This window comes from Pecten maximus, chromosome 2 (assembly GCF_902652985.1).
Source record: "Pecten maximus chromosome 2, xPecMax1.1, whole genome shotgun sequence".
Classification (NCBI taxonomy): domain Eukaryota; kingdom Metazoa; phylum Mollusca; class Bivalvia; order Pectinida; family Pectinidae; genus Pecten; species Pecten maximus.
Genome location: NC_047016.1, coordinates 23,715,102 through 23,734,114, shown reverse-complemented (window position 1 = coordinate 23,734,114; position 19,013 = coordinate 23,715,102). Strand labels below are relative to the sequence as shown.

General features: G+C 39.8%; 1 protein-coding gene across 2 annotated transcripts; it reads left to right on the top strand.

The window, feature by feature from the left end:
- The first annotated feature begins 2,648 nt into the window (after nucleotides 1–2,648).
- LOC117321568 lies at nucleotides 2,649–18,224 on the top strand. Of its 2 annotated transcripts, XM_033876027.1 has the most exons (3): nucleotides 2,649–9,192; nucleotides 9,967–9,990; nucleotides 17,348–18,224. In XM_033876027.1, exons 1-3 carry the CDS (start codon nucleotides 3,006–3,008, stop codon nucleotides 17,359–17,361), a joined length of 6,225 nt encoding a protein of 2,074 aa, XP_033731918.1. In that variant the 5' UTR covers nucleotides 2,649–3,005; the 3' UTR covers nucleotides 17,362–18,224. The 2 variants fall into 2 exon arrangements, with proteins under 2 accessions (XP_033731918.1, XP_033731919.1); XM_033876028.1 differs by lacking the exon at nucleotides 9,967–9,990 and having other exon boundaries at nucleotides 2,658–9,192.
- Nucleotides 18,225–19,013: the final 789 nt, after the last annotated feature.

Here is a 19,013-nt window from a genome sequence, read left to right as displayed (position 1 = left end):
TCCCCACGATCTTCTGTAGTAATTACAGGCATTTATTAGATAATTGCTAAAGTCTATACAATTTTCTTCCGCGATTATGCAATTTCTACATTTAGGTAACAACGTCAAATTAATTGTAAAGTTAGATAAATGTTATTGAATAAGTCTTTTATTTCCGAAATTACCTCGGGGACAATACTGAATGCCGTCGATAATACAGACTGGCTTCCAGACGTACCGCGGCTTCACTGTCATCATTCATCGCTCTCCTCACATTGTTTCTCTTTTGTAACGGATGTCATTATTTTTCAAGGTCTCCGATAGGAATCGGATCAGTGGCATATGTATGGTTTGTCAGACACTCTCCCGAGGTTGACATACTCCCATTCCAAGATAAAACTTGTCTCGGTTTTAGCAAGCTTTCGGTTCCATTAATCTCCTAGGACTATAATACGTATATGGACCGTTGGTCGGGGATCCATGTCTAGTCCGAGTCCCTGTGTTACAAACAGGACACAGACGAATGTAAAATGGGTAAAAATCGCGGTCTTAGAGAAACCCTCCATGTTCCTAAACAAAGACATATTTTACAATTGGAATTTTAATTAAATATGAATTGAATTTCTTGATTTCATAAACTAGTTTCCATGGATTTCAAACGATGCATTTTATAGAAATTGAACAAAACATTTACTTATTATTATATTTAGTTTTCGTCTCAACGGGTTTGCATTAATAAGAATAAGCCCAACGAACCAATGAATTTGCAATCCCATTCGAAATTATAAGTAAACAGCGTACACACTTGTGTATTTACCTGATCAAAATCTATGACCCAGTGACCCTTCAGTTCCGGATTCCCCAAAGCGCTATATTTAGGCGATCTAATTATAGTGACAGGGGTATCACCATTTCGCTGTTTTGATGGCGATGATAATTTTGAAAGATATTAGAAAGTGTGCCTAACAGATCAAGAAAACTCGAGATGTTTTTAATTTGTGCGAAATAATCCTCTAAATATGTGTTTAATTGTTCAGATCTGGGTATCAGAGCTTTAGAATACATTGAGCTTGATAAATATCTCATTAACATAGTTATGATTTTTTAATCCCATGACAACACTCTAAGTGAACCTATTTAGGCGTGTTGTAGCTGTGTTGGGCTGTAAATTATCAATTTTCTAGTATCTACGCGAATACTAAATTTTGAATAAGACAAATCGCTGACTAGACTTAACATGGACATAAGTTATCTTTCAACGTTGAGTTTTAGTACATAAATGAATCATTGGAATGACTAGGAGTACACTAATACCGCCCCAAAACGTACAAATCTGTACCTTGTAGCCTAGGGCGATTATACTTTGTGATTGTCATGTCGCGGCAGTTGTTGACTTAATATGTAGATAGTGCTCGTGATGAGAACTGTTATGTAAATATTTATATAGTTTGATTAGGGTTTTATTGGATCAGTGGAAATAAAATACCGCCCGATCACATTTGTTTTGTCACCAGAAATAAATGTAGGTAGATTACGTATCTGATATGATATGAAAAGATGCATGATGTATTTGGCCATCATGTCATGACCATAGACGCTTGTATATAAAATGTTAATTTGAAGAAAAAAATAATATATATGTCAGGGGACTGGGTACTGCAGTATATATGTATTCTTTAATTAACATTTTCCTCGGACCTCTGTCATATTTCATTTTATATGCAAGCATCAGTGATCGTGACACGTTTTTGAGCCACCCGGATTTAAAATTTGGGTAACATTAGTTTCGTTATAAAACTGTTTTGGTGTCCCATGTGTCATCTTAGTATAATCAGTATCGCTTGCTTAGTTCATTTATACATGTTCTTAGATATGTTTCTCTGATTTCTCTTAAATTTCAAAACTGATTAGAGCTGCATTTTCACTAGTGTCATGGACCTCTATAATTGTAATAAAATCCACACTAGTGTTGAGGACCATGTGAGAAACATAATCCACGATCAATTGTGGTAAGAGTTCAAATTGCAAACGCCTTCAGTATTTATATTTTTGCCTAAGTGTATTAGGTATAATGTTTCCAAAGGCGTCCCAGTTGTAACCGATATTGATTATTATATCAGAGACATATATAGATGTATATACGTCTCTGATAATATGTTTGTTTTTATTTGTCGTTACTTTACAAAATTTAAAGTTATTTGAATACCAGTTTCCACCATGACGTGCAAGGCGTGCACACTCACAAATAGATGTTGCAGCACCTTCTTACAGACACAAAACAGTGTGGTGTGGCCTTCAACAAATGTGGAATAATATCTTACGCTTACGTCAGCATTTAAAATACAATAAATCGGTACGTATGGCCATAACAAAAACACACGTGTCTGTGCCGGTATACTCACACACACACACACCGTTAAGGCTTATCGCTCCGTCCTATGTTTACAACGCCCAGTGAGCAATGCAAAACACAAGGACAATATCCATGTCCTCTGACCTGCCGGGACGACAGCCACATTATGTCAGGTGAGGCATTGATCTCGATGTAAACAAATGACCAATTAGTGTATGTTAAAACAGTCAGAGTCGCGAGCTGTCATCTCGCTGTTCGACACAATCTCGTGTGTGTGTCAGATCGGTAATAACACTCGTATCGATCCGGACTCTGTGTCATGTGACACAGCTCTAACGCTCCATTGGATAACACCGCTAGGAATCTCGATCTATTCTAAACATTCGTCGATGTGGTACATTCACAAAATGTGTGAGATGTTTTAAGGTGAAAGACGGGAATGTAACCGGGTGGCACGCCTATATACCCGCATGGACACAATGTTATTTCACTGGATTTTGTCTGACAGGGGAGACTTGGCGAGTAAGAGCCTTGCTGATGGACAACACTAAATGGCGGACCACGTTGTATGTGTATGTATATATTTCGTGTCTACCTGTGTTGTGCCGATAGGTACAAATTACAGTACGGGGCTCAGTGAAGTGTGTCCAGTTGACAGATAGGAGAAAACAGCATGGATAACTGGGCTACTAACACCGGTACGGGGACCACGGTGGGGTCTGACGGGGCCTTCGAAAGGTTCCTCACGGCTGCTATAGCTACAATCATAACCATCATGTTTTCATGGAGACTTTTAGTCGAAAACGGCGATGAAAATGGGGATGTTAATACAGCATATCCAACTCGTCAACAAATGCTTGCATTGCAGTGCGCTTCGGGTGGTGCACCGCCTGGTGACCCGGAACAACAAGGTGATAGAGATGGTAACAGACATCAGGGCTCCCGTGGAGAACCCATACCTGTCAGTAATCAGAGATCACATTTAACCCCGGGTCACGATGTTATGGAATGTAAACATGAAAATCAGGTACATTCTTCACAGTTAACGTCCAGTGTACCCGTACAGTGTAGACCCCCTATGGACGGGGGTGGCATTAGAACAGTTGACACCCGTGGGGAGGAGGTGAGTGATCCCGAGGGGGAAGAACAACCTGCATGGGGTTACAATAATTGGGAGGAGGATACCTATTGGAACTTAAACACGCGACGAAAACCAAAAGACTTCATGACGTCACAGGTGAGGACTAAATCTGAGTCCTCAGACCAAAGTTATACTGCAGGGTCAGATAGCAGTGACCCGGACGGAGGGGGCCCCGCCCCGACGTCTGAGGGGGAGGATGATCAGTATGTGAACCGGGAGTACCGCAGTATCGTGGATAATGACAATTACACTAACATGATGGGGGATAGAAGTAGTGACAGTGAAACAAGTGAGAGTGAGGAGGGCGAGTATGAACCTCCTATGATAGATTCTGATGACGACGATGAGGCTAATTATTCTAATTCATTAGAACCTATTATAGAGGAGGATTCAGACGATATGTATGCCAGTGAGGACGAAACAATTGATGAAAATGATGATGATGATGATGATGATGATGATGATGATGAAGGTAAGAGAAACAGTAAAGAAAATTCCAATGTTGACGTGAATACATTTGTCGAACGCACTACATATGATAGGACATTACAAAGTGACATATCACTCGATGTTAAAGATGGTGATGACAATGAAAACATTAACGTCAGGCGAAGTAATGAAGACGATAAGGATGAAATTCGGAAAAGAACCTGTACGTCTGTAGAGGAAACGGATGTTAACTCGCCTGTATGTGTCAGAGAAGCGGAGTTGAATCGTCGTGATCCATCATCTCCCGCGGATATACCTGTCGTACCTGGAGCAGACGACACCAGCTCAAACCACGTGGATTTGTTTACATCTCGGCGTGAAGGCCCGGGGCCCGCTATTGTTAATGTGATTGAAGGGGAGAGGTCACAGGCTGGTGACACCGAACATTGTATGAATGAAAGCCACATTCCAAAGCCTGACATTAATAAATATCGCGGGGCAGATTTAGATTTAAACCCACCAGTAGACAACAGTAGTGTTCCCGAATCGCCTGTACGCACGTGTGCAGTCGAGGATTTATTTGATGGGTACGTCTCGGACGAGTCTTGTAGTAGTGCCTCAGTTGTGACTGTGGTTAGTGTAGATGTCGAGGACGATGAGGACAATGACATTAATCAAAACAGATCGACAGGTTATTCGCTAACTGGACCTACAGTCCACGGGGAGACATGCGATTATCCAGAGCAGCAACATTCGATAGGTAGACTAAGTGACGATGAGGACAATGCATCAGACTCCGAGGAATGTTTTGACGAGAAATGTGTGGAAAAAAGTGATTCAGTGATACATATACCCCAGTTAGTGGAGTCAGAATGGACAGAAATCGAGACAAATAACAATTGTGAGCCGTCGGTAGGATTAAAGGACGGCGTTATTGATATCGCCTTCATAGAGCGGGACAATGGACAAAAAACTACAGAATTCACTTACGGCGATTTTATTACTGACATTAAAGTAACAAGTGATGAAACATTATCACCTTCGGGTGAGGCACGCGAAACACCAAACACACTAATTGCAGACATTGTAGACCCTATAACACAAGCACCTGTTGCACGAACAAGGGAAGCCGTAGATCGTGACAATAGTGATCGGGTGGATACGGGCCGTGTTTGTGGTAACCTCTCCGACGAGGAAATGTTTGCTCTATCCCAACTGGCCAGCATCCCTGAAGAGGGCGAGGACCATGTTGGGAAGGATGAAGATATCGAACAAAATGCTTGTAAACATGAGACTGATGAGAAAACTAGCGACACCGTCGACACAGCCCTGATAGAACCAGATTGTGAGAGACAGGTAGAAAATGTCAACACCAACATCCCTGAGAGGTGTAGTGTCAGCGTTATCAGCTACGAAAATGTTGATGAGGAGGACGACGAGTTTACTGCCTCATCTGAGGAAAATAATGAAAGTGTGCCTCGTTTTCAAAATATTTCGACAACTATACAGGATTACGTAAACAGCTCTGACGATGACGTAGAACCACGTGAGTACAATCCTTATGAAGACGATTTTGCCGAATTTGAATTCCACCAAGATTCAGACGAGGATTCTTTCTTCCTTGTGATGGGTGATCAAAGTCACCTTCGGAAACTGGACACGGTGACTAACCTGGACGCGCTTGGTCTGAACGCATCTACTGATGGGTACAACGTACAGCCAGGCGAAGATGGTAAGTCGGTAGTGTTCTCAAAAACTGAAGAGGTGTACACCGACCACCATGTTAGGTACTTTACAGAGGACAGAGTTCCGGGTACACCGGAAGCACTCATCAATAGTACGATACATGAACAGGACGAAGATGCTCCGAATGAGCATGTGACTGATATCAGCAATATTCCAAACGGAGTTGTTGAAACAGTTGTACCGTGTGTTTTGAATGGTGTGAATGGTGTTGATGGCGATAAACCTCATGCTTCCGAGGAGGACTTATCAGATAGAGACCCGATACCAGGTACAATTGATCGGTCGGCGTGCAATAGCTCAGACAATCTGATAACAGACAATGATCAGGAAAACAATTCCCGCTTCAACAATGATTCAAAAAATGATTTATTGTTTGAGCATGACCAACTCGAGCAGTTAAGGGATATGAGCACAAGTTTAGAGAATACACGTGATACGTCAGACAATGATCGCACGAGTGACTCGCATTCTGATCTCAGCTCAGCTGATATGACAGGAAGTGGTGATATACGCATGCGTAGTCTCCAAGAGTATGTGATTGAACAGAGTTCTCGGGAAAGTTTAAACGAAGCCTTGCATATTGACGAGGAACAAGACTCCGGGATACAGTGCAATAGTTTTTCCCCAAATCAAAGCGGATTGTCTCCGGACAATAGACAGGTGAATGTTATAACAAGTGTCAATTCACAAGATATAGAATCTCAGAACGCGATTGGTAGTTGTGAAGATGTTTCTAACGTGGAATTGTTTATCAATGAGAGTGATTTGAATATCGACCACACGGAAGGAGTCCATCATCAAAAGGAGACTGTTATAGATGATATTCCATCATCATATCGTCAAAAGGAGACTGTTATCGACGATAATTTATCATCCAACCCTCAAAAGGAAACTATTATCGATGATATTTCGTCATCATGTCGTCAAAAGGAGACTGTTATCGGCGATATTTTATCATCAAATCCTCAAAAGGAGACTCTTATCGACGATATTTCATCATCAAACCGTCAAAAGGAGACTGTTATCGACGATATTTCATCATCAAACCGTCAAAAGGAGACTGTTATCGACGATTTTTCATCATCAAACCGTAAAAAGGAGACTCTTATCGACGATATTTCATCATCAAACCGTAAAAAGGAGACTCTTATCGACGATATTTCATCATCAAACCGTCAAAAGGAGACTCTTATCGACGATATTTCATCATCAAACCGTCAAAAGGAGACTCTTATCGACGATATGTTGACTGAAAAGACCTCAGTTAAAACTCCGAGGGAAACTGTTATCGACGATTCTTTCAGCTCAATGCATATCAATGAAACTAGTTTTAACGCCCCACGCCCACAAGGCGAAAGTAACGTGGATGATTGCTTACCAGCTTACCATCAGATTGAGACTGTCATCGATGATGTGTCGCCTGAACTACCTGTAGACGTTTCCAGTTCAGAGAAGTCTCATATTTCGTCTACGAACTACAAGCAAGAAACAAACATCGACGATATATTCTTTTCAAAACAATCTGACATTGACGATGTTTCACCACCACAAACAGCAAAAGTACTGTCTTTAGTGAATCCAACGGAGGCGGGTACGCTAGGGGCTAGCATCGCTAAGGCGGCAAATCGTGAGACGGCAATTGATGATTCCGTGAGATCAGACATGATGAAGTCAAGTACGATGGATGACCTTGAGAGTGCAATAACCCCGTGTATAGAACAGTATACCAAGTCAGTGAATTCTCCTACAAAACTTGAACCGGAAGTTGAACGTGTTTCGTCTTCATCGGAAAACTTAGGAACAAATTCAAATACATCAAACAAATACCAAAACAATACAGATGTACCAAAGTTTGGATGGGTTGTTCGGACGTCTGTTGTCAATCCTTCTGGTTTAAAAGGTATAAAAGCAAAAATCAGTAAACAACAGGAACGATCACGCATGCTCGTACCTGAACAGTACAAGTCTGTGCTCACTGAACCTGTTGTGATTAACGCTAGTCCGCCAGTCATACGGGTCCCTGAGCAAAAGCCGTTACCTATTATTCGCCAAAAGATCATATCCTCTCGACACCGCTTTCTCAGTGCTGATAACCTGACGGACACTGTAAGCGCACAGTTTGACCACTACAAATCGTCCGTGTCTAAAACACCGACTAGACAGCGTATTTATACACGTCGGGAGACAACGCCAGCTCAAAAAACGCGCCGCATCCTTAGCTTCGAGCGTGTAGATACCGTCGGCGGTTCATATTCACTTCGGCACAATAGTGACGACTCGTTTGAGAAACCTCCGTTCGATAAACTACACAAAGACTGTATTTTCTCCGCTCATAAACACAAAGAAATTATAGATACCACTGAATCAATAGACAAATTGCATGAACCTCTGCTTAGCTATGGGTCTGTCTCGTCATTGGTGGAAACTGATATTGACTCTGGTGAAACTTATGAAACATTTTTCGTGCATGAAACTGACGTTGATATGTTTGGGTTTCAGCATATACCTTTACAAAGAACGGCAAGCATGAGTGACATGATGACTTCAAGAAATCAGGAAGAACAAAAGGCGAGGAAAGGTCGGTTTGCCGACCGAAATATGCCCAAGTCCAAAAGTCTTATGACATTGGAAACAAACATTGACGAGGAAGTTGAAGGAGATGGAAGCCTTAAGCGCGTACCCTCCATACACGAGCTTCGCGTGGCTAAGTCTCTACAGAAACTTAATATCCCGGATTGGTACAAAAAATCTAGCGTCTCACGTAGTGGAAGCACGTATAGTCTCTTTTCCTCTGAACGACGGGACTCTACGTCCACGCTGGACTCAATAGGGTATGCAATGTCCACGACGTCATGCCCTTGTCCCTCTTTAAGTCCAACTTCCGGTGCTGTCGTGATAAAAACCAGAGTTACACCGTCGAGTGCAAATAGGTTTCTTCGCGCACCCAAGCTCCCTGTTACGCCAGAAAAATCCCCATTGCCCCCAATGAACTTCCGTTTACCTAGTGACAAATTAAGGAACAAAGATAAATCTAAAGAACTCATGCCGATACCGGTCGTGCCTTTCTCACAACTTAGACTCATGTTTGAAACAGGTAAAAAGAAATCCCCTGTTAAAAAAACTCCTAGTAAAAGGTCTGAAAAAGTTACCCCTCTTCCGTCACCTGATGTACCAGAACACCCTTCTACGTCACCAGTGACGTCATCGGCTGCCCCGCCGCCAATACTCAAGGTGACACAACCGGACCAACCGCCAACAAATGGTACCACAAATGGTAGGGATGAAGAGAGCAGAGTGAAAAATGGTCGCGTGCGAATTAGTGAACCTGAGGTTACAAATGTCAAGCCGGTTCCACCAGAAAAGCCAGCATCGTTATCCAAAAAGGAACCAACTTCGCCGCCGAAAAAGGGATTTTTCTCTCATTTTAAGAAACAGAAAAGCTCTTCTACAAAGTCGGCGCCGGTGTCACCGACTGCGGAGCCTGAGAAACTCAAACCGTCCATCAAACCGCCAGTCCCCGCAAAACCCGTCAAAAGCAGAAAAGGTAAATATGAACTTGTTATCACTTTTCAGTTTCATGATAATTGTAGTTATTACATTGTTAGTTTTTAACAATGTATATTCCCCTTCGGGAATATTATATTCTATCAATAAATTAAGAAAGCTGTAAAATGCATCAAAATTGATGTAATGATTTTTCCTTGTCGCAAAGTATACTATCTAATATCGATTTTTTTCTGTAGAACTATTTTTGTATTTCTTTAAACCACATGTTATTTACTAAGGAATGGAAGTATTGGTTTGGTGTTGATCAATATTTCCCAACGTAAAGCACATCAAATGTGACCGTCACGCACACATCGACCGAGACTGCACGCCTGCTATATCTATTGTTATTCATTTCAATGAATTGATATTTATTACGAAGAGACCAAGTAATTTAGTCTCTGGTTACAATCGATCATCGACAGCACCAATTTTTAAAACTTATATGTCGGGTTAATCTGTGTTCGTGTTATTGATTCTCACCCTTCCTCCGATAAAATTTTCAAACAACCATTATCTAATAGCAATTAACAGCCGACATATGTGTTTATCTCCTGGAAAGAGGGTGTATGTCAAAATAACAGAGTTTCATACCCAAGTCATACTACCAGATAATGTATATATCATAATGTTTTCCATTAAAAAACTATTTTAGTATCTACAGCCGACTTATTATGAGGAATGTGTATGGTATGTTGAGGTTCTGTAGTTATTCTGTTAATGTTGACTATATATATATGTAGCATTAATTTCTGTTATTGCGTTATCACAGAGGAGGTTAACAGTTCGTCTGTCGGTAAGTGAAATGACGGCACAGTCTAAATTACAAACTATATCGCTTCACTTTCTTCTCGCAATTCCCTCTCTCTTCTCTCTACGCTGCTTTGGTGCTGGTTGGTGGTGGTGCTTTATCACAAGCTATCGTGACTGGAGCTATAATGTAAATTATAATAATGCCCTGGTGCGCAGTCTGTCGTCTGTCCGTCTGCCATAAGTTTTCTCATTCTTGTTAACCATATATACTATATATCTACTAAGAGACCGGATATAGTATCACTAGTATGCTAGACTGAAGGCCCACATAGTGTATTCAAATAAATGACCTTCACCTCCTAAAGTCAAAGTGATCAAATTTGATGAAATCTTTTGAACGACAGCTCTTTGATAATCAATTTGCCCATTATTATCTCACTAAGCGGGTAAAGTGCTGAGATTAATGCCTTTGGTCGACGTTCTTGGCCTATTTTGGCCAACCTTCTTTGTCTACTTCCTGGTGAGAGGTGTCAATGTGTTTAATGACTTATCAGTAACTAAGAGGTCAGTGTTAATGATACAAGAGCAGTAGCAGACTTGGATGAATAGCTTCTTATTTTCGTCATTAGAATGAATAAAGTGTTTACCTACATTCGTCAATTTCGTTTGTAATGAAGACAAATCCAGCTTAACGTATGCATATGTTACCTAAATTAACTTTGAAGTCACTGTAATAAAATATTCAGTCTTAATCCTTTCAAAAATGTTATTTATTCATAAAGTGCAATATTTTAGAGATTGGGTTTCATAGGTGAGCGATACAGGCCCATTACGCCTTTTGTTGAAAGTAGTTTTAGTAACATTTGCTTTGCTTCACTTATTTTATATCGGATATAAAAACAATGACAAGGATAAATTTTAATCAGCATTTATTCTGCATAATTAAAATGATTGAATTCTCAACATCAAGATGACGTCATACATCTACATCAGACAGACTATTGTTCTCTATCTTGACATATGATGGTGTACGTTAGATATATACTTGAGGATATTGGAACATCTGCCGTCTACTTTACGAGAGACTTGATGAGTGTTGTTAATGTACAAAAGTCGATACCAGTTTGAAGTAATCGTCAGTTGTATAATTATGTTGGTATATCGAACCTTCCTCACATCTTATTGCAGTGTCTGTATTGTCCAATGCTATACACGGTTAGTGTACATCTGTACATGATGTAGTTTCCACGTCACTGACTCCGTGTACGGTGTACATGATGTAGTTTCCGCGTCACTGACTCCGTGTACGGTGTACATGATGTAGTTTCCACGTCACTGACTCTGTGTACGGTGTACATGATGTAGTTTCCACGCCACTGACTCCGCGTACGGTGTACATGATGTAGTTTCCACGTCACTGACTCTGTGTACGGTGTACATGATGTAGTTTCTGCATCACTGACTCCGTGTACGGTGTACATGATGTAATTCCACGTCACTGACTCCGTGTACGGTGTACATGATGTAGTTTCTGCGTCACTGACTCTGTGTATGATGTACATGATGTAGTTTCTGCATCACTGACTCCGTGTACGGTGTACATGATGTAGTTTCTGCATCACTGACTCCGTGTACGGTGTACATGATGTAGTTTCCACGTCACTGACTCCGTGTACGGTGTACATGATGTAGTTTCCACGTCACTGACTCCGTGTACGGTGTACATGATGTAGTTTCCACGTCACTGACTCCGTGTACGGTGTACATGATGTAGTTTCCACGTCACTGACTCCGTGTACGGTGTACATGATGTAGTTTCCACGTCACTGACTCCCGTGTACGGTGTACATGATGTAGTTTCCACGTCACTGACTCCGTGTACGGTGTACATGATGTAGTTTCCGCGTCACTGACTCCGTGTACGGTGTACATGATGTAGTTTCCACGTCACTGACTCCCGTGTACGGTGTACATGATGTAGTTTCCACGTCACTGACTCCCGTGTACGGTGTACATGATGTAGTTTCTGCGTCACTGACTCTGTGTACGGTGTACATGATGTAGTTTCCACGTCACTGACTCCGTGTACGGTGTACATGATGTAGTTTCCACGTCACTGACTCCCGTGTACGGTGTACATGATGTAGTTTCCACGTCACTGACTCCCGTGTACGATGTACATGATGTAGTTTCCACGTCACTGACTCCGTGTACGATGTACATGATGTAGTTTCTGCGTCACTGACTCCGTGTACGGTTACATGATGTAGTTTCCGCGTCACTGACTCTGTGTACGATGTACATGATGTAGTTTCTGCGTCACTGACTCCATTATTTAGGTTAAACAAATACTCTCCCCACTTATCCATACATTTACACGGTAATAGTGAAGTGTAAGTTTACATACACGAATTAGGAAGATTGAGCGTGCTAGATACCAGATTTTTGTCCGGATTAATTATCTGGCTAGTCCTGCCTTAACTAAAAGTATTGTACTAGACCGAGTTTTACATACAATGATCAAACTAGTTCATTTCGGTAGCATGATTATTTACATAATCTATAGATATTTAAGCATTGATGTCAATTTTTTTTAGTTTCATCGGGTATGAAAAAAAATTGTTTGCAAACTGTATGAATCCGCATAGCGGATTCTTACAGAAGTTTGCAAACAAAATTTTTTCATACCCCTATGAAACTAAAAAATAATTGACATCAACGCTTATAATTAATTTTTGAAAATAATTTTCTAATTTAAAACATGTTTTATGTACAATTTTACTGGTTTTATATGGGATTATTTTCCTCAAATCAATACACAACGTCAATTGTCGTATTGTGACATCACATTTTTCGCGCCATTCTCGGATTTTTTTCATAGTGGTATAATTAATTTTTCGTTGTTTTCATGGTAAATACTCAAATGTGATTGGTCGAAAAATTCTTTTCATTCTTCTATGAAAGAAATTCCGAGAATGGCGCGAAAAATGGACGTCACAATACGACAATTGACGTTGCGTATTGATTTGAGAAAAAGAATCCCATTTAAAACCAGTAAAATTGTACATAAATCATGTTTTAAATTAGAAAATCATCTACGCGGATTCATACAGTTTGCAAACAAAATTTGTTTCATACCCCGATGAAACTAAAAAAAATGACATCAATGCTTAAATGAAAGAAAAAAAAGAAAGCCGCATTCTGCGTTCAAACAACGGAACATTAATTATCACAATATGGCGGTCAATATGTTGGAAGTGCATAGTTTCGTCCCTGTTTAGTATTCGAAGGATAGATACTTCACACAGAAAAAATATCGAACAGGACGCGAATATTTCCTCCACGTGAGGCGTTGATCGCTAAAGATGGCGGTCAACATTGCGGTGTCAGCTTTGTTTGGTTTGGGTCTTGTAGACATGATTAGGTTTCGACTGGTCTTGCTCTGGAGACGGTAGCGACATGGCTCTCCGGGGTATTAGTGCCGATTATATATCCCTGATGAATGGGGCTTTCCATATAAAACAATATCGATTGGAGGACAAGCATCGCCACCTACTGTATGTATATGTACTTAGATAGGGAAACACAGTCCAGGATCTCTACCTTACCTTCCCTAATCTGCAGTATCACTTTTATTTATCCTCAAGGATTCTGAAATGTCGTGCAGATATAATCATTGCCCAGAATTATTGACTCCACGAGGCTCTGAGACACGGCAATCTTAAGTCGACGATGTCGGAAATGTTTACAGTAAATACAAAATGATAGATTCAAAGAGTTAAGCTTTTGTCGTGGGAATAGTTTAAAGAGTATAGCTATTGTCGTGGAAATGCTTTGAAAAGTATAGTTAGTGTCGTTGGAATGGTTTAAAGGGTATACCTGGTTTCGTGGGAATGGTTTAAAGGGTATACCTGGTTTCGTGGGAATGGTTAAAAAAGTATAGCTAGTGTCATGGGAATTGTTTAAAGAGTATAGCTTGTGAGCTAGTGTCCTGGGAATGGTTTAGCTGAAAGTTGCCTGAAATGATCTTGAGATGGATCTGACCAAGTGTTGATATTTTTCGGGTCGATTCTAAATCCAAGATGGCCGCAATGACAGCCATTTTAAAAAACACATTTCAAACTTCTTCTCCAGTTCCACTGGTGCCATTGAGCTGGAAATTGGTGAGGATGTAAAGGAAGGGGAGCCAACAAAGTGTTGCTATTTTTCAGCCTCTTAAAAAACTTTGACATGGCAGCCACAGTGGCAATTTTGTAACATGATTGCACAATTATGGTTTTCCTGAACAGCACCTATTTAAAACGCTTCTCAAGCTCCATCAGCAAGTTTCAGATTAAACTTACCTAAAATGATCCTGAGACGGTTCTGACCAAGTCTGGTTATTTTTCGGGTCGGTCAGAAATCCAAGATGGCCGCAATGACCAACAGTGCCACTATTCTTGCTACAGAGTATTTAGAGTCAGATGACTGTTTGTAAAATTATATCTATAACTAGCGGTCGGACAATACATTTTAGTCTGTGTATGTAGAATTATTTCTTTAACTAGCGGTCGGACAATACATTTTAGTCTCTGTATGTAGAATTATTTCTTTAACTACATTTGAGAACGATTTGAGCTTCAAACTAAAGCCATGAGTTGTTACATAATTTTGGACTCTAATCTTACAACAATTAGTTACTGGACGATTAAATAAACTATTTACGTAAGCCGTGTATTTCTCAGTTTCTGTTAAAACGTTAATCGCCTGCACGTTTTGTCTTACATGTTTGAGTGAAATGAAGTAGAGACTCCGAATTTCCAACTTAAAACAACGGAAACCATGGTATCAAAGTGAACTTTAGTACCTCAAACTTCACGCGGCATTTAGCTACATGTACCATTTCTTGGGCTGGCGGTGATAAAAGTCGGTCGATATTTCTTACTTTGCCTAGAAAAGGTCGTATACAATTTAGTGTTCTCGATGCTAAAACCGTTTCGTAGAAACTGCCTTCTAGCTGCAAGCATTTGTGACGTAAAATAGGCATTAATAAAAGGCAAAACTTATCGATATATTGTCTCTCTTCCGCTTGGCTTATTGATTAGATTAGCCTGCGATGCGCTATAAATCATTGCCGCATATGTGACATCCGGCAAATGAAAGATGTCACACTAAATGTATATTTGGTAAATATTGCTAGTTGTGAAGTCGATTACTTGGACTGGTGAATCATCCGTTGATGAATGTAGTTCAGATACCTATTTAAGTTTTCGGTTAAAAGTATCTGAATTAACAGAGATGCGATGCTGTTTTAATGAAATTTCTTTGTTTTATATACGTTGTAATTTAATTGTGAAACTCTCACTGCAGTTTGTTTGGTAACGTTATTGTATGAATCTCTCACAGTTTACCTATGTAAAACATCCACTATGTACTGACAGCACGGTTCACAGTATATGTATCCCTATAACATAGTGTACTGAGCCGATTTTCTCCACCAACTTCTCTATCAGTAATCTATACATACATAGTACTCGCCTACGTAAAGTGTGTTACGGACGGACAAGTGTCATTTAAATACTTGTACAAAATATTTAGTTGTGTTTGTCTGAAAAACTAATCCCCATTGAAATAGACGGAAACAGTTGTGCTGCTGCCTTACATGGTCACCCATCCGTAGTATGGAATGTTAATGTTTCCAAACAAGGCATTAACTAAACCTAGTGTTACACTATCTATTTATCAGAGTCCTGCCTGAATTACACAGTACATAACCTGTCTCGTACATAATTTACAAATTGTAAAACCAGTCTGTTTCTTTAGTGAAACAGGTTCGTTGTTTTACAATATTGTTGTCGGGAGATGGGTCACATATACTGTTTCACTACTGTCTGTCTGAACACGGCGACCCGGACTACACTACTGTGTGAGAAGGGTTGACAGGGTCGGACACGACCATGTAAATCACAACTTCAGATGACGATTCTTTGACGTATTTTACAAAACTGATGCCGGCAATTGTTTTCGAGTCGTAGACTCTCACGTGCTTTTATATCACATTACATGTATACCTAGGCCTGGTGACGTCATATTGACATGCAATGCCACAATGAGCGATATTTGTATTGTTCAACGTCCAATCAACAGTTATATCTATATAAGGTTGGTCGCCACACAGCTAGTTATGGCATATGTTATGTTGGTACAGAGCTTGTTATGGTACAATTATACATGTATATGGTTTATGTTCGTTGCCAAGCTTACTACGATATATATAGTTTATGTGAATATGGTTAGTACAGAGCTTGCCACGATGTACGGGTTATGTTTGGTTTAGGACTTGCTACGGTATATGGTTTACGTTTAGTTAAAGGTTTGATATATGGTTTATGATCGGTACAGAACTTGCTATGGTATATGGTTTATGCTTGGTACAGAGCTTGCTATGGTATATGGTTTATGTTTGGTACAGAGCTTGCTATGGTATATGGTTTATGTTTAGTTAAAGGTTTTATATGATTTATGATCGGTACAGAACTTGCTATGGTATATGGTTTATGCTTGGTACAGAGCTTGCTATGGTATATGGTTTATGTTTGGTACAGAGCTTGCTATGTCTTGGTTTAAAGCTTGCTATGGTATGTGGTTTATGTTTGGTAGAGAGTTTCTATGTGATATGGTTTAGGCTTGGTTTAGAGCTTGCAGTGGTATATGGTTTATATTTGGTAAAGAGCTTGTTACTGTTTATGGTTTATGTTTGGTACAGAGCTTGCTATGTCTTGGTTTAAAGCTTGCTATGGTATGTGGTTTATGTTTGGTAGAGAGTTTCTATGTGATATGGTTTAGGCTTGGTTTAGAGCTTGCAGTGGTATATGGTTTATATTTGGTAAAGAGCTTGTTACTGTTTATGGTTTATATTTGGTACAGAGCTTGCTATGTTATATGGTTTAGGCTTGGGTAAGACCTTGCTACTGTATATGGTTGATATTCTGTTAAGAGCTTGCTATGGAATATGGTTTATGTTTGGTAAAGAGCTTGCTTTGGTATATGGTTTGTGCTTGGTTTAGGGCTTGCTATGGTATATTTGTATTTGTGTTATGGGATCAACTGACATGTTTTTGGATTCTCTTTTTTGACGGAGCCCGGCTGTACAATATAGTTAAACATTGAACTGACTTACTATGACTTTTTACATTCGTTATTAATGACACTGTTTTGTAGGCAAACATTGCATTGCAATTTATTTACTATGATTGTTATTATTATCTATACAATGTAATATACCCTCGCTACAATGTGTAAATGTTGTTATGAATTTAAAATTTAGATGTATATCAATGATAATTGATAAAACATTAATTTGAGTTATACATACTAACACCACTGACAGCGAATTAATGCTACCCTATTGTTATTTTCAGAGACTACAGTATAACCGTGCACAGTCCTGTGTTGAAATGGAAACTTCTATGTTACCACTAAAACGGTGCTTTGTGTGAGCGTGAGCTGCGATGTGACTACACGTGACAGTGGCTGCTTGCGAATAAAAAAACGAAGCGAAGATCAACGTCAGAGCGAAGCTTGTCAAGCGAGTTATTCCTGACAAGCAAGCGTTCTCGCCACGACGATTCACCTTGGCGGAGACATGCATACAGCACTCTTGTATCTTACGAGAAGTACCAATACATATCACATGCGAACAAAAACGCCTTTGTGATTTTGGAATTACGTCATCCTCACGCCGATCTAATCAAGGATATATATTTATAATGGAATGAGGAATACTCAAGTAAACCGGAGGAATATTGCAATTTGTTGTGTAACATTTCGGACACGTGTTGGTGTTATATAGTTACGTTATTCGGAGTGGATTATATTGGCCGTGTTTTCGTACAAATGTGAAATATGGAGTCAGTACTTAAATGACGATTTGTTCATTCTTGAGTCAAGATCAGTTGCGGTGCTGTTTCATTATTCTGCGGCTTGCTAACTTGGATGTGTCAACAGAGGGTAAGACTTCGTCACGGTCGTCTCTTTTGTATACCGTGGAGCGCTTTCTTTTGTCTTAGTAGGCTTGAATTTCCCGCTCTGCCATAGTTGACATCCTTACGTCACATCCGGGCCGTCTTGTTCTCCTCGTAGTTAGATGTGGACACGCTGATATTGTGAGATGAATGAGACACGTTACGCATGATTTTACTATTTAAGAAGAAAGATATTTGATAATATTTATATTTAATATGGACCCTACGATAAATTATACAAAATTTTTAGTCTGATAAAAGATCATTATTGTACTGCTCTCGTGTTGCTTTGTTAATCAGCCGCATGTCAATCAGGATTGTAAACTCTATCAAGGAGATAACATATCAAAACAGTTGTACAGCGGGAGTATAACAAATGATAGCCGGAGATAGAAAGTAAATATTATCGTAGCTTTGGCCTGTAAATAGGGTTTATATCGACAACCGTGTGATAAGGCTGTTGAACAGTTCGCCCAGAGCTAGTGGTACCCAATCCATCACTGCGTGACACACACGGTCAGATTTGAGGTTTGATTTAACACATGGTCAGTATCATAATGTTAAGTTGTACGGCATGGACTCTGTACTGTCCTGAGTACAGACGGTTCCTCACTCTGTTTTGCATACACTGTACATATATCTGTCACGCTACATTACTCATAATATATTTCATCTTTGATATGACTGCCATGGCTTAATTGTACACTTACACAATTAGTTGAACTTTGTAATTTTTTGGTGTTTTTTGTGAACTGATATGATTATATGAATTCGTTATGATTATATACATATGATGAAATATTTCAAATATACAACTTCATATCGCTGTTGTAAGCTGAACTCCTTTCACTTGGAAGCCATTTTGTTAAGAAATTCTGTTAGGCTGCTGTTAACGACATCTTGCATGTTTTCGTTGCGGCCCGGAAAGTATATTAAAAATTTTGGCGGCATATTCAAATGACGCAATATACAGTAAGAAGGTACGTTTTCGTGCAAAAAAAATACCAGACAGACGTGTAACTGTTACACAGGGTGACGCAATATACAGGTAAAAGGAAACACC